This window comes from Bufo bufo, chromosome 10, assembly GCF_905171765.1.
Source record: "Bufo bufo chromosome 10, aBufBuf1.1, whole genome shotgun sequence".
Lineage (NCBI taxonomy): Eukaryota > Metazoa > Chordata > Amphibia > Anura > Bufonidae > Bufo > Bufo bufo.
Genome location: NC_053398.1, coordinates 56965681 through 56989018, shown reverse-complemented (window position 1 = coordinate 56989018; position 23338 = coordinate 56965681). Strand labels below are relative to the sequence as shown.

The 23338-nt window shown below is 45.3% G+C and overlaps 1 protein-coding gene across 7 annotated transcripts in view; it reads right to left on the bottom strand.

Moving 5' to 3' along the window:
* Positions 1-23338, bottom strand: part of MARK2 (microtubule affinity regulating kinase 2) — a 160419-nt gene that overhangs the window by 115916 nt on the left and 21165 nt on the right. For 4 of the 7 annotated variants that reach the window (XM_040409012.1, XM_040409018.1, XM_040409019.1 and 1 more), the window contains exon 1: positions 17874-18261. The exons of 1 other annotated variant lie outside the window; for it this stretch is intronic. In XM_040409012.1, coding sequence (XP_040264946.1) covers positions 17874-17945 — 72 coding nt within the window. In that variant the 5' untranslated portion in view covers positions 17946-18261. Of the gene's footprint in view, positions 1-17873; positions 18262-23338 lie in introns of those variants that run through there. 2 more of the 7 variants (XM_040409015.1, XM_040409017.1) reach the window with 1 other exon arrangement.

The following is a 23338-nucleotide window of genomic DNA, read 5'->3' as shown; positions in this document are numbered from 1 at the left end:
TTAGTGAAGTGTTCATGGTTAAACTCACAGCACGTTGTCTACTAATCACCTAAGTATTCCATATCATTCTAGTGAGTCAAATTAATATTGCTTGGTTAAACAATAAAACACAACCAAAAGGGACAGTCTCAAGTCTATACTACAATACAGCGTATATAGTTTGTAGACTGGCCATAGGACCAACCGTGGGACAGCTTTCTTGGTTGCAGCAGCCTCCTGTGTAAGGCCTTATTCACACATGTGAGGACATCAGTGGCAAAATAGTGACATGTCTGGGAAAGGCCCCCGTTTGATCCGTGTGTCCGTTTTTTTTTTTTTACCTCTGTCATCCGTATTTCACGAACACCGTGCAGCTGAAAATTAATTTCAAGAGCATCCCCTGACATTGATCCGTAAATTATGGATGAAAAGGACGCCATCTGTGTTGTGTCTGTTTTTTCATGGATCCATAGACTATAATAAGTGTGATGGATCCGTAAACATGGACAAAAATTGGGCACGCTTCCATGGTGTAACCCCAGACCATGGTAAATCATGGGTGTGTGAATGTGCACATTAAAATCAATAGGTACGTGTGCTGTGCATGGAGTCCATGATTCCCAGAGGTCTGAATAAGGCCTAAGTTTAGGAGCCGTGGGTCTTCTATTAGGGAGTGCATACAAGGAAATCATAGATAATGCAATTCCATCATAGACAGTACTAGACACATGTGGGGGGGGGGGGGGGGGGGGATTTATCCTGTGGGGAATATTTGAAGTCCGTTTTGCTGAGTCTGCTTTGACTTGCTTTACCCCACATTTATCTGAAATTCTCTTAAACTTAAACCCAACTCTTTGTCTAAAAAAAAAGCTACTCCAGTTTTCTTCCTCCAACCTCAAACTGGAGTAAGATTGCGACCTTCTTTTATAAAAAATAAAATAAATAAAGTTTGTGATAAGTCTGTTACATTTTCACAAGGGCTACAAATTGAAAACTCGCTGTAAAATGACAACGCTACCACAACGTCATTGTTTCCCTATAGAAAACAATGCAACCATCCAACCAACCCAGATAATCTGAACGGGACGGATCTCTTGTGCTGATGCCCAAGACCTTGTTTCACCAAATGTTACTATGAAGCCCAAGCCTTGCCAGCAGACAGAGGACGCTATAACAGACCTGCAGCACAGTGTACAGATTAGGCCTGCATTTATCAGTGTGTGAACGAAGCCTTCCATCATCTGATTGCAGCTATTCATGTATAGGATTACAGTCACGACAAGTAAAGCCTAAACATGGTGGAAACCGAGCTAGAAACGCCCTCTGCTGGAGAGTAACTTCATGAATAATCCCGCAATATATCTGCAGGTTCACTGAAGGTGACCCAAGACTTCATAATAACCCCAGTCACTGCAGTATCTTATTCTTCCTTTACTACACAGAACCTAAATGTGACATGAGTGATATGTTGTGACTGGAAGGCGCACTGACATGGAGGATCTTTATGTCTAGGATGATGGGTTACCACACATACCCAAGCAGAACAACGGCACAAACGGACCCTACCGACTATGATGGTGTACTTCAAAAGTCCACTCTCTTAGCGGAAAATAATAATCCAATGTGCACGACTCTGTCCGCTGATGACAGATTCCAGGACAGAGGCCCTGAAATAAGCCTCCGACACAGGCCCCAGGATGGTATAGTCTACAGACTGGATAACCACTCTGTCCCTCACAGGTCTTCTGCTGTAAGCACTACCAGAAACCACACACCCTCTGAAAATCAATTATTTGGAGATTGGAGTTTCAAGGACATTTCCAGGAAGTTGTACAGAAATCCCTCGATAAACGCATTTACAACATCAACAGCTGAAAACTGGTCAAAAAAATGTCGTATGATTCTCAGCAAGAGATGGTTTCCCCTTAATCTCCTGCGTGCCATGTTAAATACTGCACCAAGCATGTTCTACAGCTTGGTCTGAATCATTTCCTCCCACGGCTTAGATATTTTTGGACCTACATACAAGTATAAGAATAGAGGGAGCACAGAGCTTAGATATTCTGATGCCAAGTGATGATGTTCAAGCTGAAAGCACAGGTCAATCATTCAAAGATAGCAAAAAAATCTACAAAAGAGACTAATAAGAGACTAATAATACACATGAGCCTACTATATGAAAAACTAAACTCCTGATCAATCAGCATTTTGTCTATTAATTTTCCGTGGCTATATCAGGTGGGGTGTAAATGTGTATGAAAGATTTCACACAAAAAAAAAAAACAACAACAATACACACACACCATAACTTAAAGCCACACACCGAACAATCTTTTCCAAACCTAGCTCGCAAAGCGCAAATAAATGCTGGTAGATTGTGATCTAACACTGCAGCAATGACTGGATTAAAGGGACAGGGTTGTGGTATCTCACAGGATCACCTGGTGCGTCTGCAGAGCTCTGAGGCCTTCTCCTAGGACTGGAGGCAGGAGATGTAGACTCTGCTCAGGGAGTCTCTGTCCTGCTGGACTCACTCAATAAAGCACAAAAAAAAGCAGAGACGACTATACTCCAGAAGCTCAATTTTATCTTTTTGTCAACTGGACCTGTAAAAAAAACATGTGGCCTTTTATTCTGGATTTTTGGCTGGACACAAAAATACTGCATAAACATGGAAAACTGAATTAGCCACTTGTATTTGTATGACAATCCATATCTGAAAGTAGTATCCCATGGGCACGGGATGAGGACTGCCACAACTGAAGGCAAGCAGACATTCTCTGCTGCAGGTGTAAGGTAATGATGATATATGGAGTACACCGAAATTAAAGCCAAACTATATAATACATGGTTGCACCTGGGAGGCCTTCTCTGTCAAGTTCACATCCTAAACCCAGAAAAACGATGGAATGGGATCATTTACGATTACGTCTAGCATGGTTTCAGTACGTCCCTTCTCCAATTACCTTCATTGCTCAAAGGTCAAAACTGGCACAAGGCAAAGTACACAAAGACCTGCACACTACATGTGACATACAGCGGAAACCATTTTTGTAAAGGGCATAAGACAAGAGGTCAAGTCATTTGCATCACAAAAGCACCAAAGAATAAGTGATCAATAACAGATCACAGGGGATCCCACCACTGGGACCCTCCATGATCCAATAAACGAGAGGGTCCCCTCATGTCAGTCCACGGAGCCATTCATTTCTATGGGACTGATGGAGCGTGATGTCACACCTATAGCTGTCAATGGAGTGGTGGAACAACAAGCACACTGCCGCTCCATTCCAAGAGGGTCCCCATCACCCAGACCGTAGTCCACTATTTATGACCTGGATCAAAGCCAAAAATAAAGCCTACAGGAAGTCCAAAACACGTAGACCGCCTGCCGGGGTCCGTGCTGTCATACTGTGGATTTTACTGATTTATTAATACATTGGAAGACATTTTGAAAACGTTAATCCAGTGCTGGATTTAACTTTATTTGTACATACGTTGGACGGCTTCTACAAGTATTGATGCATGAATTGAAGCCTAGGTTTCACAGGGCGGTGAGCTTCTCATATATCCTGGGGACTCTTTCAATCAATCATTTCTGTTTAGTTATTGTGGGGTCCACAGTTTGGAGGTGGTCTTTCCTGTGCAGCACTCCGACATGTGTAATGCTTTATGGGCCACAAACAATACCAATAGTCGTGGCGTTACACAGAATCTGATATTTTTAAAGTAGCTTTAGAAAATTAAAGCAAAGATCAGAGCAGCCTACACCAATTTCTGTAAATTAACTTTCCAAACTATATGCGTGTTCTGCCATGGGCATTACATACCTATTCAAGAGAGATGCGAAGAAGGAGCCAGTTTGGAAGTAACACTCAGCATCGGGTCCAGTCCAATTGAACACTATTACAGGCCATGGAACAAACAAGTAGGTCCGCGATGTCTGAGACTTATGAAACCCCAGATGAGTCCCCCCAATCCCCCCGACCCCAAATACAGGATTTTGCGAAACTGATTACCTGCATTGTATTGCAAAGAAAGCAGTTTGCGTGTGGAATACGGCACAGCGCGGTGTACAGTACATTTATAAAATCTCATCCAAATCCGCACATAAGTAAACACGTGTTCAGGATTTTAAATCCACATTACGTCAATTTACAGTACGCTGCAGATATCTTGCGTGGATTTCACCTTGAAGTGCAATGACATCTGCATGACTTGCTGCTGCCGCCGACCCTGGGTAGATCTTGCCTAAATTAAGCTAGGTCTAGAAATGGCTGATTTCTAGTGCAGATTCCACACAATTTAGTGTGTTTCAAAAATAATCCCATCCACATGTACAGAAAAGGTTCTGCATGGAAAACCAAGCGTTCCAAATCCACATAGAGAACTTTTCATTACACAAATAATCTTCTTTGAAAATTCTATCATCTCTAAGGGCTCATTCAGACGGCCGTAGCGTTTTGTGGTCCGCAAGCTGTGGATCTGCAGAATGAACGAGCCCCAACACTGCGGTGCAGGGTCACAGAGACCCATACTCTTCTCATACTCTTCCCTGGGTCAGGCTTCAGGGGCACAGCTATGACTATGATGACAGTCCTCCGTCCTGTGCAGATAAGGGGGCACTTCTTGCTCCTGACGTGTGACGAAAAAAAAATAAAAAAAATCGGACACTGCTGTAAAACCTGCTTGTCTTTTTTCCACCATGTGGATTTAAGTGCACCCGACCACACCTGAATACACCCCGAGGGCTCATGCACACAACCGTATGTTTTGCCCACATCAAATCCCATTCATGTCAGTTGGGCCGCAACAGATGTGGACAGTCTGCTGTATGCATCCGTATGTCAATTCCGCAGAACGTGTCCTATACTTGTCAGTTTTGCGGATAAGGAAAGGTCATTTTTAGAGAAGCTTGAGAAAGAAAAAAAAAAATGGTGGCATGTACACAGCTGGGATTCGTATTTTGGAGATCCACAATTTGCAGACCGCAAAAAGGATACAGTGGTGTACATGAGCTGTAAGAGCTTGCGTCCAGGCCGTCATACCGCACCTACCTGGAGAACGTGCTACAAGCATGCTGCACTATTGTGTCTGGTAAAATGCTGGACACTCAGACAGAAACGCAAAAGACCCCATTATTAGTCAATTAAATGATCCATTAAATGACCGTTTTTTCCTGTTTTTCTGTTAGAACAGAACATTAGAAAGGGCAGCAGATGTGAAAGCAGCAGCGATGATAAAATTATTCAGCATCATTTACATAAAAAAACTAATAAACCTCATAAGATGCCCCAAAGTAGTCCATTAATATTCAAGCAAGTCACATACAGCAGTGGGTAAGACGCACAATGGGGAGAATTCATCAGTCTTTACACTAGAAAACTGCTGCGCAAAAATACAAGTTTTAGCGCAGGCTTCATCTGTGCAAATATGCTGCAACTTGGCTATAACTTACGCCAGAAACTATTTAAAATGTTTTTCACTTATGTAATGAGGAACAGCATACATACTGGCCTTTGGCCTCGTTCACATTTCCGTTTTTCACAGATGCAATCCGTGTTGTGTTCATGATTTTCACGGACCCATAGATTTCAATGGGCGTCTTTGGTCCTCTTCATGGATGGCATCCGTGGTGCGTACATTTTTCTTGGAAGACACATAGGAAACGCTCTTAAAGTTTTCATTTTCAATTCTCAGCTGAGCATAATCCACGGACAGTAAAAAAAAGACACACGGACCATCCATGGATTAAATGAGGATGTTTTTTCACATACGTAATACTGACACGGAAATATGAACGACGCCTTAAGCAGGGATCAGCAACCTCCAGCACGCCAGCTGTTGTGAAATTGCAACTCCCAGCATGTTCCATTCACTTTTTTGGGAGTTCTGAGAACAGCCAAGCAAATGTGCATGCTGGGAGGTGTAGTTTCACCACAGCTGGAGTGCCGAAGGTTTCTGACCCCTGGCCTACAGTATAACAATTGTACTTCCATTCCAGCCCAGATTTAAAGGGGTTGTCCAGAATTAGAAAAACACAACTGCTTTCTTCCGAAAACAGCATCAGCCCCCTTCCATGGGTTGTGTCAGGCATTACCGCACACAATCAGTGGACACCGGAGGTGTTGCTTTTAGAAGAAAGCAGCCATGTTTTTCTAATCCTGGACAAACCCTTTTAATTAATGGGGAAGAGAGAGTGAGGAAGGAAAAAAAATAAAAAATAACCATTCAAGCAAAACATTAATTTCTTTCTTCTTTATAACTGTTTTCATTTACCGCAAAAAATGATTTTTTTTTGGCACATGGAGAGGAAAAAGATACAGCAAATTTACTTAGATGCCGGTCACATCTTACTCAAACTGCTCAAAATTACCGCATACTTAGGCAGAGGAGGAAGTGCGAGGCCTTCACTTTGTCACCAAAGGCTTGCATTGGAAGCAGGAAAGGTAATCGGACCAGCCTGCAGTACACTTGTAATGGTAAGCAGTTAGAGGGAAGAGAAAACGCACATGTGCTCAGCAAAGACCTGTTTCAAGGTAAAAGTCGTGTTTTGCTCAGACTACAGTATGTCTTATGGGTTGGGAATCTGTTTTCTAGTGTCCTAACTAAGAGCAGCATAAACTAGTGACAGATCCGCTTGGCACAACGATGGGTCGCTCTCTATAAAGGGCATCTGCCAGCAGATCTGCACCTATGACACCGGCTGGCCTGTTACAGGTTCACTTGGCAGCGGAAGACATCCGTGTTGGTCCCTTGTTCACATGTGCTCGCATTGCTGAGAAAAATGGTTTAATATGTGTAAATGAGCCTCTAGGAGCAATGGGGGCGTTACTGTTACACCTACGCTCCACTCTCTCTGCAACTGCTACTCCCTCCCCACTTTGAATGACAAGACAAAGTTTTCAAGAACCCGTCACAACATCCCGTTTTGCGACTTTAATGCACATGCAACAATATTTTGTCGCACAGCAGTCTTTACATCATACTCGCCAACTGGGAGTGGTGAGGGTTCGGGATTTCGGCCCCAACAAAAAAGGAGTGAAGACTACCCCCGTCAGGGGCAGGAGTAGTTTCCACTGCAGGTGCACAGACTGTCTGAGGCATTCCTAATTTATGATGAGGCACACGCCTCGCATTAATCAGCCAAATCCTCTGGCAGCGTGGAGGGGAAACAAAGACTATAGTCATGATGAATGCTCCATGTAAATGGGTCTGAACGAGCAAAATCGATTTGTTATATTGTCAGTCTGTTCTCATTTCATCCAAAAAACTTGCTGACTGCCATGTAGCCAAGAACAAGATGGTCGTGGTTTTGTGGTGGTTTCCAGCCATGGTGCTTGTACAGGTACAAGGACATGACCATGCGCACAGCCTTACAAACAAGTGAAAAGTACCACATTTCCTTTGCTGCTATGGCTGTGAATGAGCAGAGTCCCTCAGAGTATGACTAATTGGAATCCTCTTGTGTATTATTTCAAACTGGTTATTAACATCTAAGGTGTAACTAATAGGTTCTCCCTGCCAATTTAAAGGTGCTTTCACACCTAGCAGAAGTTTGCAGCACAGCCCAAAAAAAAAACCTGCATCAAAACTACAGGCTTTGGCCAAAGGAACATGCTAAATCGGTTGCCCAAGAGTGGAAATTAAATTCCATATGGTTAGGCACAGTAAAAAAAAAAAAAAAACTTAATAATGTTCCAGGTTCATTGCCAAGCTCTGATCTCCACTAGACTGGATGTGTGATATCCCAGCAATACACGTCATCGCTGCAAGCCAATCAATGGCCTCAGTGGTGACGCCTAGCCCTAGATTTCCACTCCTGGACAAGCCCGCTAGTGAGTTCTCCCATTCAGATGAATTGTGTTATGTGAACAGCCAGCATCTAGACTGAACCCTGGCTGACCATTCAGAAAAATAAATAAATCACAGCCTGCTCTAGCCTCATCCGTTTTTCATGCAGGACTGGTCCATTCAAGTCAATGGGTCACAGACGCACTCTGCTTTTTATGGATGTTTGCTAAGAGATGCTGTGCGTTATTCTAAAGTTTTTCTTCATGTGCGAGAAAAATGGATGCAATCCTGACATAAGAAAATAAAAATAAAACACTGAATGTAATTGCTGACAAAACGGATTCAACTAGCATGCAAAACCAACTAAACCGATCCTGACGCATTCCGTATCGCCCGTGGGACAGAGCATTTTCGTATATTTGTGTCAGTGCATCTAAAATAACAATTAATTAAAAGCAATAGGTCTTGAATTTCCTAAAATTCTGTTTAGACAGCTTCTATGTAAACCTGGGAATTTCCATGGTAACAGACAACAAACAAAGCCTGCGTAGTCTGATCCCGCAGTGACACTTCCATCAGTTCTCTACTGGTAACATACTGAATGTATGCTCACATAAAGGAAGGCTGCAGATTACACAGGGGCTGTTTGGAGCCTGTTGTATGGAGCAAAAAGACAAGTGATTCTAGAAAACAAATTAAATCATCTATTATAAAATGTCCCACTTTTACGGTACAAGTACACTAACAGACACAAGCCCTAGGACTCAAGCACACAGTCATGTGTGAGAAACCTGTAGCATCACATGGGGGCCCCTCTGTAATATGGCTATTTACCTCTTAAAAAGGAACCAGTCACTTAGTAGGTACAATGCTACCTGTGGGCAGCATCCTCTAGAGCAGGAGGAACTGAGCAGGGTAATATATAAAGGTTTGTGGGAAAAGATTCCATATAACTTATTTTACATATTTTAATTAAATCCCTGCTCCTCTAATGTGGCCCTATTGAGGTAGTGGTGAGAAGGGCTCAGCTGGCTAAAGCAGTTTCAACCCTATATGCGACACTGCTGGCTGAGAAAGATTCTCCACTCAAATCTTTTGCTAAATGGAAGTGTGATATAGACAATTTGGAGGCCTCACATGTAAGGCTCCTCCAACAGGCTGTTCCGTCGGGTGAACAGCCTGTCGGATCCATCCTGCCGCTAGTGACCGTGTGCCCCCGGACTGCCGCTGTGGCTGGAGGACCCCAGATTTCCCGGGGTCCGTCCACCACCAAGCGCTAATCCCCGCCTCTCCCATAGAAGTGAATGGGAGCGTACCGCGAATGCGCAGCCCATGCTCCCATTCATTTCTATGAGGCCGACGGAAATAGCAGAGCCAGAGCTCAGCTGTTTTCGGCGGCCCCATAGGAATGAACGGAGGGCGGCTGCGCATGCTCAGTGCGCCCCCCTTCACTTTCGGGGCTCCGTTCTCGATATAGGTGCAGGTCCCAACGGTGGGACCCACACCTATCAGACAATGTGGACATATCCTAGCGATATGCCCCCATTGTCTGAGATGGGAAAACCCCTTTAATATAATGGCATGTCTGACTTTTTTACTGTTCTTGGAGTTGTCTTACTCTTACAAAAATCAATAAAAAGATATAAAAAATAAAAATAAATGCTCTTCTATACTTAGTATTTCAGAGTGTGTTCCTATTTAGTGACTGACAGCCCTTCCTGCGGTCCCCAATGCATGGGCACCATCCGTGTGGTTGCCGCACAATGATGCAGACCCATTTAACTTGAATGGGTCAGTGATCCGTCCACGCCACAAAAAAAAAAATAGAACTCCTTCACACCGTGATATGGTGTGTGCACGGTCGGTGCCCATATATTGCAGACCAGCAGAGCCAGGCAACGGGCGTATGCATGAGGCCTAAGTGTGCATACAGAGCTAGCTATCACCGAGTAGGATCGCCCACTGTACTACTGTACTACCAGGTATAGAAAGAGCAGACATTTAAGTTATATTGAATCTTCGCCCATGATGGTATCAATCAATCTGCTCAGCTCTTCCTGCTCTACAAATATGCTGCTTGCAGATCAGATATCAAGTTCAATGTGACAAGTTCCCTTTAAGTGTCAAGCCTATTTTGGCATTTACTAGGACCCGTCACTTGTCAAATCTTTTTAGACTGAAAGGAATAAAAACAAGCAGATTACAGAGCAGCCACACTGACTGCTTTTCACAAGGGACAGCTCGTCTTTCAAGTGGTTCTTCAACACTTACATTTTGTTTTTTTTATGAATACCACTACCACCCCTTCAGGCTGGACCTCTGAAGAGAAGCATACTTACCTGTTCCCTAGACTGCACATGACCTAGTAGAGATGTGCCGCTTGGAAATGTCACTGCTGAGGTCAGCCACTGGCAGCAGCGGCACAGGGGACCGCTGCCTATTATGGAAGATTACATGCAAGGATGATAAGGAATTTTAAAAATAGGTCAGTGTTGGACAACCCCTTTAAGGCCCACTGGATTTTTTCCCCTTTGTTTAGCTGCATTCACAGAGCCACATCTTTATTTTTATGTTAGCACTGCCACAGGAGGGCTTGCTTTTGCAGAATGAGAAGTATTTGTCATGGCCTCATTTCGGGACACACTAGCGGTAATATCCTGCAGAGGGACAACTTGCTGGAGTTCACCAGATCTGGCATAGCCAGATACTACCTTTCCCCCCGGAGCCCATTGATCATGTGAACTGGTGGGGATCCGGCCTGTTTCCACCATTAGTGCTGGGATCCTGCCGGACAAAAATCGCCGCTTGCAGTTTGCACTAATGCCAGAAAAAGGCCGGATCCCTGCTAGGTCTCATTATATTCATTAGGCTGTGGCAGTGCCCCGGCTCTTTCCACCATGGAGTCATGAAGTCAATGGGAGCAGCACTACAGTGATGAGCTCAGTCCACTACAAATATTGCCAAACAGGCTACACCTCCGATTAATTAGTGATGGCTTGTCCTGGGAATAGGCCATCACTTAATAAAAGGTGGACAACTCATCCAATGCAAGCCTATCCACGACACACAGCTGCGTCACGGTGGCATATCTAGGCATTTCACTAGGATATGCTCCCAATGTCTGATAGATGCAGGTCCCACCTCTGGGACCAGGACCTATACTTAGAACGCAGCAAGCGTGGCGGCACTCTATTCATTTGTATAGGACTGCAGAAAATAGACGAGCGGTGGGCACGGCTATTTTCAGAAATCCCAATTAAATGAATGGGAAGCACACCGCGCAAGTGTGGCCAACGCTTCATTCACTTCTATGGGGCTTATGGAAATAGCCGAGCAGAGGGAGGCTGCGCATGTGCAGTGTGTCCTCCGGGACTTTACAGGCTCCATTCCAAGAATAGGTGCAGGTCCCAGAGGTGAGACCCGCATCCATCAGATCTTTGGGGCATATTCTAGTAATATTATCCTAATGTCCAAGATGGGAATAACCCTTTAAGTACTCTGTAGGCCTCAGTATAGTTCTCTGTGAGGCGCTATACTCTCCCCTAAAATACTTCTAAGGGTTAAAAAATAAAATAAAAAAATACAGTAATGCAGTATGTAAGATTACATGGCACACAGACATAGTATGGGCCCATTTATTACCTTGGTAATAGTAGTATGTATCTGTTTGATACATATATCAGTAATGGGGTCAGGTGCACGAGACCCTAAAAAGGATTTTCCAGCATTTTTATACTGCTGGCCTATCCCCTTAGGGCAGGGCTGGCCAACCTGCGGCTCTCCAGCTGTTGCAAAACTACAACTCCCAGTATTCCCAGACAGCCTACAACTATCAGCCTACAGCCAGGCATGGTGGGAATTGTAGTTTTACAACAGCTGGAGAGCCGCAGGTTGGCCAGCCCTGCCCTAGGGCCCAGGCCATCAGTAATAGATCAGCGGGCGTCTGACACCCCAACTCCCCCCAATCAGCTGTCCTTCAGGAGCTCTCACACCGGAACTACATAGAGGATGTCCATTTTGTAATGGACAGAGGTGGCTATTGTAGCACTGCTCCCATTTACTTCAGAAACCACCTATCTTGAGCCATCAATACAAAAATCCTGGAATACCCCCTTTACAGCGTTACTGTGGAATTTGGGCGCGGACAGCTGCTGCCGAAATTTTGCTGAAAACCAGTGTCCTTTCTGCCTCTCATTACTTCAATGGGAGGAACCGCTTGAAGCCGCGGCGAGAAAGGACAGGTCTCTCCTCAGCATGGCTGCGGTTATAAGACGCTGCTGTGCGTTCTTCAGCACTGCCTCCTATTGAGATCTATGTGAGGCAGAAGGAAACCCGCCGGCAGCCGCGTCCTAACAGAATTTCGGAACGGCTGTCCATGCCAAAATTCCATTATAAAATCCAGCGTGTAAACATCTTCTTGAAGTATTGTAAATGGATCCATGCTTTGCCATAATATAAGGTTTCAGCACAAAAATGTAATTTATATAAGGAAAAGTTACACAAGTTTCTGTCACAGTCTTCAAGATTGCAGTCATTCAAAAAGAACTCTGAGGGCAAGTGCACAAGAGGCGGGTGCACTAAACAGCTTTATGTCCGTATTTTTCTGCCAGAAAAGTTGGGTATTTTTTGGTGTGGATTTTGTTGCAGATTTCCTGTATAAGAATCTCTCCATTCATTTCAAAGGGAAACTGATTCTGCAGTGGAAAAATCTGCAATAAAATCAGTGTGGATTTTTCTGCTGCGTTTTCCACTGCAAAATCCACTTCTCATTGAACTGAATGGAGAGATTCTTATACAGGGAATCTGCAACACATTATTTATGCCGTAGAATGTACGTTCCGCAGCAGAACAACGCAGGGATAGACAATTTTCAGCCCTATAGGAGAATATGGAGGGAAGTCTTGATGTGGCGAATTTTCTGGCAGAATTTTCCGCCATGTGTGGGGCACCCTGACCAATTCTGCTACAGAAAGATTTTCACCACAGATTTCGTCCTCTGAAAAAGGATACAGTGAAATCTGCTGCAAATCTACATGCAATTTTGCCATGTGGATTAGGCAGAGTACAGCGCTGGGCAAGCTCAGTCTATTGGGTGGAGCGGTGGTCAGGCATGCGTACTACCAGTCTACTGACACCGGAGACTCAGGACGGTGGGAGTACAAGCACCGACACCGACCAGTCATACATTTATCAGTTAGGTCAGTGGTCAGCAACCCGCGGCTCTGGAGCCGCATGCGGCTCTTTTGAACCTTTGCCGCGGCTCTGGCATGGGCATGAGCAGTGTGTGTGCGGCGGCGACGGCGGGGCAGGCACTGTGCGGCAGCGGCTGGGCAGGCACTGAGATGAGCGCTTCCATTGTGGAAGCGAAGCGCTCATCTCCATAGTGATCTGTTTGCATCGCCGTCCTCAGGACAGCGATACAAACAGAAGGCTGTGCGGATGAGCAGGGCAGGGAGGTGTGTCCCTTTCCTGTTCCTCTGATAGGCTGCCGGCACTACTAGGCCAGCAGCCTATCAGAGGCCGGCGTAGGCGGCACGATGACTTCATCGCGCCACCTGAGCCGTACAGCGCTGGAGTCGGGACACAGGCCGGAAGAGGCCTGCATCGCATCGCATCGCTTCAAAGAGGTAAGTATAAGTGTTAATTATTTATTTTTTTAACTGGCAGTCTGGCACATAATGGTATTATACTGGCACATGATTGGGGAATTTGGGGGTGCCCCTGGAATTACTGGCACATGATTGGGGGGGGGGTCTGGTATTACTACTGGCACATGATTGGGGGGGTCTGGTATTACTACTGGCACATGATTGGGGGGGGTCTGGTATTACTACTGGCACATGATTGGAGGGGGGTCTGGTATTACTACTGGCACATGATTGGGGGGGTCTGGTATTACTACTGGCACATGATTGGAGGGGGGTCTGGTATTACTACTGGCACATGATTGGAGGGGGGTCTGGTATTACTGCCACATGATTGGAGGGGGGTTTGGTATTACTGGCACATGATTGGAGGGGGGTTTGGTATTACTGGCACATGATTGGAGGGGGGTCTGGTATTACTGGCACATGATTGGGGGGTCTGGTATTACTGGCACATGATTAGCTATTAATTTGCAAAAATATATTTTACATTGTTAAGTGAAAAAGTCCTTTTTTTCTTCAGATTGACAGCTGACTGCACGATCCTGTATATAGCATTAAGGTAAGAAACAATATATGCAGTGTTATATTTGTTTTAAATGTCGCAATGGTTTTGCGGCTCCTAGTTTTTTTTTTTCCTTCGGAAACGGGTCCAAGTGGCTCTTTATGTCTTAAAGGTTGCAGACCCCTGAGTTAGGTGATAAATGTTGTTTATGGGAAAAGCCCTTTAAAGGGACTTATCTGGGACACGTTGCTGTTTGCCGAGTCCTCCTATTCTTTGAGAATACAGGCCACCACACATGTAGACTATTGTATGCTGAACTGTCAGGCTTTAGTGAAACTGGACAACAATCTAATATGTATGAGGAGCTCCAGATCCTCCCCCGACAGATGATGGAGGGGTAAAGAAGGTTTGGGCCTGCTAAATTTCAATCCCCAAGCTTTTTGTTTTCTTAGGAAATTAACCACCAGACATGTATGTGTATAGTGGCAATGTGAACATGGTCCACACTTAAAAGGGAATTTGTCAGCTCACAATACCTCCCAAACTAGAGAGGAATCGGTGTATAGTGTAAGGGACGCCGAGTCCCGTTATGTAATTATTATCTTTATACAAGAGGACTCCTGTGCTCACACACATAATGGAGAGGACTCTGCATTTACTGCTGGTTTGGGGGAGCACAGCGCCAGAACGCAAGGGACTCCTCTCCATTAGGTAAGCACAGTGCAGCAGTCCGGACTGAGGATTTCAGTAAGGCTCTAAGATGACAGCGAGGGAATGAGGAGCAGTAGGAAAATTAAGAGATCTGGGCTGCTTATCTGTAATCCTACTCATCTATTACTGCAGATAAAAGTCTAAAATCATGGTGACAGATTACCTTTAATCAAACTGCAAAACCAAATACGTGGTCTGTGTCATCTTCTGTCCAGAGGTAGAACAATTAGACGTGTTTACGAGAGATTTATGGAACACGTTCGATCGCCTGAAAACGTGAGGGAAAGGCATCATGGTAATGCAGGTATTTTGGAAATCTGCGGGGATAGAAGAGGTCCCTTTAAAGGGAGATGGCGGTCACAAGTTACTGCTGCAGAGGGAGGGCAGGTGGAGAATCCGGACAAATGCTATGGGTCCTCCGGGTCTTATTGACCAGCACGATCTTAGTGATATAGAGATATACTTTGTCTTTTTAATGTGCATTTATTGTTACTATGGCGATGATGGGGGGGGGGACGCATAGTCCTGCATGCTGGTCCCAGATCGATCAAGTGCCTGCTGTTTTTAAGGCCTCATGCATACAAAACATTTTGTTTCCGTGTACGTTCCTCTTTTTTATTTTTGTGCATAGGATGCCGACCTATTCATTTCAATGGGTCTGCAAAAAATGCGGACAGCACATCATGCGCTGTCCACATCAGTATGTCCGTTTCGTAGCCCCACAAAAAAAATTAAATATATATATATATATATATATATATATATATAGAACATGTCCTATGCTTGTCCGTTTTGTGGACAAGGATAGGCATTGTTACAATGGAGCTGCAAAATAAATAAATTGATGACATACGGACATTTTTTTTGTGGATCCACAATTTGCGGACCACAAAATACATACAGTCGTGTGCATGTAGCCTAAAGGATATAATAAACAGCCAGATGTTTTATTATCAGTGAGTGCCACTACTGCCTGTCTGAGGACATGGGCGTATCTGCCAAAAGTCTGTCATCTGTATGACGGGTGGTTTACTGCTGCATACACACGGCAAAGCATGGACTCATAGATTTCTATGGGCACCATACTTCATGGCCTTTTAAGGGCTCTTTCACACTTGCGTTGTCCGGATCCGTCATGTACTCCATTTGCCGGAGGTGCCCGCCGGATCCGTAACACCGCAAGTGAACTGAAAGCATTTGAAGACGGATCCGTCTTCAAAATGCGTTCAGTGTTACTATGGCACCCAGGACGTTATTAAAGTCCTGGTTGCCATAGTAGTAGTGGGGAGCGGGGGAGCAGTATACTTACCGTCCGTGCGGCTCCCAGGGTGCTCCAGAATGACATCAGAGCGCCCCATGCGCATGGATGACGTGGTCCATGCGATCATGTCATCCATGCGCGTGGGGCGCCCTGACGTCACTCTGAAGCGCCCCGGGAGCCGCACGGACGGTAAGTATACTGCTCCCCACTACACTTTACCATGGCAAACAGGACTTTAGCGTCCTGGCAGCCATTCAGAAAAAGCTAAACGTTGGATCCGGTAATGCGCCGAAACGACGTTTAGCTTAAGGCCGGATCCGGATTAATGCCTTTAAAAGGCCATTAATTCCGGATCCGGCAATGCAGCAAGTGTTCAGGATTTTTGGCCGGAGCAAAAAGCGCAGCATGCTGCGGTATTTTCTCCGGCCAAAAAACATTCCGGTCCTGAACTGAAGACATCCTGATGCATCCTGAACGGATTTCTCTCCATTCAGAATGCATTAGGATAAAACTGATCAGGATTCTTCCGGCATAGAGCCCCGACGACGGAACTCTATGCCGGAAAAGAACAACGCAAGTGTGAAAGGGGCCTAAAACCAGCAATAAAACTCTTCTACAGGATTACAAATCCGCTTACATTTGTTTCAGCGCACATACTAATTTCCTAAGCCAAAGTATACATACGCACCCTTCAGTATGTGGGTATGCATTCTCAGTCACCTATCGCACCAATGACCGTACTCTGGATTCCTATGCTCTTATGTGGTCACTTACAGCATCACAAAGCAACACTTCAGCTATGACCAGCTCTTTTCAGGCTTTTCTCTAAGTGCAGGTTACTGAGAGCACCCATTTAGCACATCCCGGGTCTGTATGCATTAGCATGCCATTTAATTTTACTTTATGGAATAGCTTATTAGACTACACCATTCCATATAGAGGCATCCAGTAAGAAAACTAAAGCATAGTTGTTTCTTCTTTTTACATTGGGACTCTATGGATGACATATGCACTTCAGTCAGAGGAATACAGCAAGATTACATCTCTCTGTGTATCAGTGACTGAAGTGATGTCAATAGGGTCTTGGTTCAGATGAATGTAGCGGGTCCAAAACACATATTCACTGGGGGCCAAAGAAACTCTTACAAAGTTTTAGTACCACAGAACCCCTTCAAATTAACCAGCCAGCCGGCACGGATACACATTTATAACGTACGTTCGGCTGTGACCCCAGAGATCCTGCTCCCACTCAGGTCCTGAGATTCCAAACTTACGACAGAGTTTTATGAAAATGATCCCATCTTACGTCAGTCTTGTAAGGCGTCCTGTCACCGCTCATCCTCTTTACAATAAATGCACAAGGCACATTCAGAAATCTAAGTATTAGTCATCAGACTAGGTGTTTTTACGTCGCGCTTCGGTTACAATTGAAGGCTTTCTGGGTCCATAAAGCTTCTGGCGTTTCAGGATGATAAATATATAAATGCAAGTCCAAAATATTCTGTGTAGGTAAGTTCTCCTTTAACATGGAGAGTCCGGAACAGGTCACCCCTGGCTGAGGCCTACACCTATATACTACAGTAGTAAAAAGCCAAGGACAAGTAATCAGCACAGAATATATATCGTAATTTTCAGTAGAACACCCCGAGCAGTTTAATCATTAATCGGTAACACAATGGTACAGATTGGTAACCAGAATCTACAAGTCCACGAGACACTGGCTCCCCAGAGTCCAACACTACTCTCCGCAGAGATAAGCCCGGCTAACGCTCCCTTCCACAGCACTTTCCATATCTCCTTCTTACGTCGGCAAAGAGTACTTAACATTCAGAAGGTATTACATAGATCATTAACATTCATTTCTTACTACTACACAGGTGACATGAAGTACCGAACCGCACGGAGCAATCAACAAGGGAGCTCAACACAGGATTTCAAGGCATAAAACAGCTCGAGGAGAACATAAATGGTTACAAACCTCAAGAGAAAGCAGTGGGCTTGTACAGGAGTCCGGGTGGTCACGACGCTTTGCTGCTATATCCTCTAACATGGCTTTAGTTTGTTTCAATGAATCCCTCTCATGTAGATAAAAAGGCTGTAGCCAGACTGCCTGATAATTTTTTTTTCCTTTAATCCGTCAGTCCAGACTTGGTGGCAGGGGGGAGGTACACCTACTTGCTTGCTCACGTTCTCTCCTTTACTAAACTAGAAAGCAGGAAGTTACCACCCTGAAGTATCACGCAAGCAGGGAGGAGAGCCTGACCTGTCCCCTCCTCACTGGGGCAGGTAAAGCTGCCGAGACACAGGCTGACATCATGGCATTGGGTGCACAGCAGCTGAGAGGATGCACTTCTCATCAACCTCAACTGCTCTGAGAGAGAAAGGTAATTCTTCCTTTCCCAACCCCCTCAACCAAGCAAGTTCTGCTCCTCCTCTTCCTATACAAGACTCTCAAGCTTTGCCTTTTCTGACTGTTGCTTCTTCTTGTGCAACAGAGCAAAGAGTAAACTGGGAGGGGAAAAGGGAGTACGCTTCCTTCATCGAAATATCCCTCCAGATGCACTTGACAGCGCCAAGGTTTATAGACCCAGGGACAAGAAATACAGCAGCCTTCACATGTCACAATTCAATCTCACAGAGATCAGGTAGATTTGTTGTAATCCTGAAGATCAAACACCACCACGACTGAGCATTTAGGACATTTCCACCACCAGACCCCAGGAACACACGATAACACATAGGGCACCTATAAGGGGTCTGCAAAATCAATGTGTTTCATTTCCAAAGCAAAAAACAGCAATACGAGCTTAGAAAATGTAGTCGGGTCCATAGGACAGATAGGTTTAGGTAACCTAAGCACTTTAAAATTATAACAGCCATTGTGGATCCAGCCCTTCGGGACAATGCACCCTTGGTAAGAAGCGCACACAGCCATAGTAGGCTATTTGCTCCCTCCCTCCTGCTCTTCTAAAGAATGCTAGAATGAAAGTTCCCTGCCCCCAAACAGCGTAAAACATCACAGGAGAAACCAGTAAGGCCACTTTCACAAGCGTTTTGGGCGAATCCGTCATGGATCTGCAAAAACGGATCCATTACAATAATACAACTGCATGCATCTGTCAGTTGTATTATGTCTTCTATAGCCATGACGGATCCGTCTTGAACACCATTGAAAGTCAATGGGGGAAGGATTCATTTTCTATTGTGTCAGTGAAAACGGATCCGTCCCCATTGACTTACATTGTGTGCCAGAACGTATCCGTTTGCCTCAGTTTTGTCAGACGGACAGAAAAACACTGCAGTAGGGATGGGCGATATGGCCTAAAATCTATACTGCGATATAATTTGAAGCATGTGCGATATGCGATATATATTGCGATATAATATTTTCTTCTGTATGTATACAAAAAATACAAATGACAAAACTTGGCCCAGAGCCAGTGCCATCAGACCCAAGCCCCATGGCATTTGCCATTAGACATGTCCCCCAGAGCCAGTGCCATCAGATCAGCCCCATGGCCATGCTTTTCAAATAGATTCCCCCCCCCCCCCCCCCCAATCCTCCAGCCCCCCCAAACGAATCACTATACTTGCCTTTCCTGCAGGGTGCTCGGCAGTCCACAGGTGTCGCGTCTTCTTCCCAGCATGCATTGGGCAGGACCGGACGTCACACACAGCATAAGCCAGCGGGCTGACGCTGTGTGCACCCCTGGCCCTGTCCACTCTAGTACAGTGCAGTGCGGACTGTGGAGTCAGAAGCCGGAGCCACGAAGCGGAGAGAAGCTTCTTCGATTCACTACCGCTCCGTGGTCATATCGCGGTCCAGCGATATAGACAAAATCTTTATCGTTGCACAGATTCATATCGTGCAGATCGCATATATCGCCCACCCTTACGCTGTAAGCAGCGTTTTGGTGTCCGCCTCCAGAGCGGAATGGAGACAGAACGGAGCAAACTGATGCATTCTGAGCGGATCCTTTTCCATTCAGAATGCATTAGGGCAAAACCGATCCGTTTTGGAGCGCTTGTGAGAGCCCTGAACAGATCGCACAAACGGAAAGCCAAAACGCCAGTGTGAAAGTAGCCTTACACAAATGTGACACATCTTTCTGTTGCTATGTTATTTATGACTGTTTGTACATGAACCCCTGAATGTTGGCGCTATATAAAGATTATTATTACCATCAGCTCCTGACAGATACATCTCAGTGACCCTAAATTACATACTCTCTCTCGCTCTTTGTAAGTGTCCTTTCAAGGGCTTCTGTCATCAGAAACAGTTAATAAAGGGATTGTCCAAGTTGTCTAATATCAGGTTGGCGGGGGTCTGACACCCGGCACCCCCACTGATCACCTGGTTGAAGAGAGAGGGTGCGACGTATCAGCGCAGCCTTCCCTTCATTGATTACCTACTCAGCGTCGCAACCTCAGAGGTGAGCAGTGTAATTACAAGAAGCCGTCCATTCATTTCCATGGGACGGCTCATTCCTATTCAAGTGTATACTACAGAGCCGCCCCATAGAAGTGGATTTGACGGCTTCTCGTAATTGCACTTCTCACCGCTGCAGTTGCGACTGCGAGCAGGTAAACAATGGAGAAGGCCATGCTGGCACGGCGCGCACCTTCTCTTCTATAACCAGCTGATTGTCAGAAAGGCCGGGTGCCGGACCCCCGCTGATCTGGTATTGATGTCCTATCCGCAGAGTAAAAATTATTTGGACAACCCCTTTAAACTCCTATAGAAAACTCCTTTGAATCATATTTTTTAAGAATTTTTGGTTGGTATTTTTCATGTCATTACATATAAAAAATATCATAAAGTCCTGCAGTTTTCACACTGGCCACCAAGCCTAATAGGTACCACTTCTTGGTCTGTACAGATCCCTTTTCAGCAGTCAACTCATTATCATCACAGGTGGGATAACAATGACAGATATCACCTCTATCGATAACACAGGACCCACCATATACAGTAGGTGAGCTCTGCCCAGATCACAGAGCATGCCTAAGGCTAGGTTCACATCTGTGCTGTGAACTCAGACGGTCTGTTTCAGCAGAGGAACAGACTGCCGGAGTTCACTGTATCTGGCATAGCTGTAATTGGGTCCGGCAGCTTTCCGGCATATATGCAGACTTTAGGCCGAGTAGGGTTGTAGCGAATTATCGATACCCAATCGATACTTTTGCACCGTTATCGATTCGATACCGGGATTTGACATTTACCAATACTAGGCTGTGATACTGCGCAGCCTAGTATCAGTATCAGCCTAGTATGAGAGAACATGGCGCACGCTGCTCTACGAGTAACATTTTAATACAAATATAGACGGCGGGTGCCGGCGGCAGAATCACATACCCGGCACCCAACCTCTGACAGGGCATTGCGATCTGCGGCAGTTAAGCCCTCAGGTGCGGCATCTGAGGGGTCAACTGCCGCGGATCGCAGTGCCCTGTCATAGAGGTCGGGTGCCGGGTATGCGATTCTGCCGCCGGCAGCCGCCGCCTATATTTGTATTAAAAGGTTACTCATCTGCATTGGTAGCATCTTGGCTCCGATCGGTTACCATGGCAGCCAAGACGCTACTAAAGCCCTGGCTGCCATGGTAACATCCCTGCTGCTGTGTGTACTATGCACAGGGCAGCAGGGAGAGTGTGAGATCCTAGTCACCCTGATAGAGATCTATTAGGATGAATAGGACAAGGGATGAAAAGATCCCAAGTTCTAGCTAATGGGGCTAATAGGCTACTTTCACACTAGCGGCACAGACCTCCAGCAGGTTGTTCCGTCGGTGAACAGCCTGTCGGATCCGTCCTGCCCAATAGTGAACCGTGTGCCCCCGGACTGCCGCTCCGTCCCTATTGACTATAATGGGGGTGGGGCGGAGTTCCGGAGGAGGCTGCCGGAATAAAACTACGACATGTCCAACATTTATTCCGGCAGCCTCTCGCCGTGCACTGCCATGCCTCTGCCGGAACTCCGCCACCATTATAGTCAATGGGAACGGAGCGGCAGTTCGGGGCACACGTTCACTAGCGGCAGGACGGATCCGACAGGCTGTTCACCGGACAGAACAGCCTGCCGGAGGTTCGTGCCGCTAGTGTGAAAGTAGCCTTATTAAATAAAAAGTTTAAAAATAAAAAAAAATTAAGTTTCAATCACCCCCTTTCCCAATTTTACATATAAAATATATAAACAATAAATAAATAAACATATTACAATATTTTTAAAAATCTCCTATGCGGTGAACGCTGTAAGAGGAAAAAAAAAAATTATGGGCTGGACGTTCCATAAAAATGCGGAATGAATGCTGCTTTTTTGGTGTTTTATTTTTTCCACGTGGTATTGAATGATATTGAGTATCGCAATACTTTTTTATGGTATCGAAATTGCATCAAAATTTTGCTATCGAAACGACCCTAGTTGCGAGTAGCATTTTTTGTCTGGCTGAACGCCGGCATGCACACTGGATACAATGACCGGACTACAGTGCCGGATTTCACAACACAGATGTGAATCAGGCCTAAGGCTGGGTTCAGACCTGAGCGTCTTTGATATGCGCGTTTAACGCGCGTTTTTGACGAGCGTTTTTTGCAATAGTAAACGCGCGTTTGACGCGCGTTTGTGTGATTGACTGCAATGTCCTATGGCCACAAACGCGCGTCAAAACGCCCCAAAGAAGCTCAAGTACTTGTTTGAGCGTAGGGCGTTTTACAGCGCGTTTTTCAGCGCTGTAAAACGCTCAAGTGAGAACCAGGGCCATAGGGAAGCATTGGTTTTCATGTGTTGAGCGTTTTACAGCGCGTTTGAACGCGCTGTAAAACGCTCAAGTGTGAACCCAGCCTAAGGGTTCCCTCTAAATGCTGTTAGAACAGGCAAGATAACAGCCCCGTATTCATGTTCAGGACATAGAAAAAAAAAATTGCTATCAGATTACAAAATAGGATGTGTCACCACCTGGTTTTAATTGGCAGAATAAAATTATATGTGACACGTTCCTTTTAAAAGTTACAAATTAACTAAACTAAGGTTGCTACAAACACTGAAACTACTGGCCGATGTATAATGAATAAATCATGCAGACTAAATGCTGTCTTATGAGAGATATTGATACAAGGCATAATAAAAAATGTCCTACTCATGGAAACCCAGCTGTAGAGTCCTATTACACCTGCGGATGAGCAGGCAATTGTCGAGAAGGAAGCGTTAGAGGAGGAGACCACTGCTATTACATGCAGCCATCTCCTCCTCAGTATAGGGGGGAGCGATCATTATGCCATCGCTCGACCCCATACTGAATCACTGTTTGCTGGCAGCAGATTGTGCCGTATAGCCACAATCTGCCGCAGACAAAGGAGGATTTTTAAGCCTGCTAAAAGATTTCAATTACCCAATGAATTGCTTATTCATCGGGTAATCGGCGGCAGTATTATCACTAACAAGCA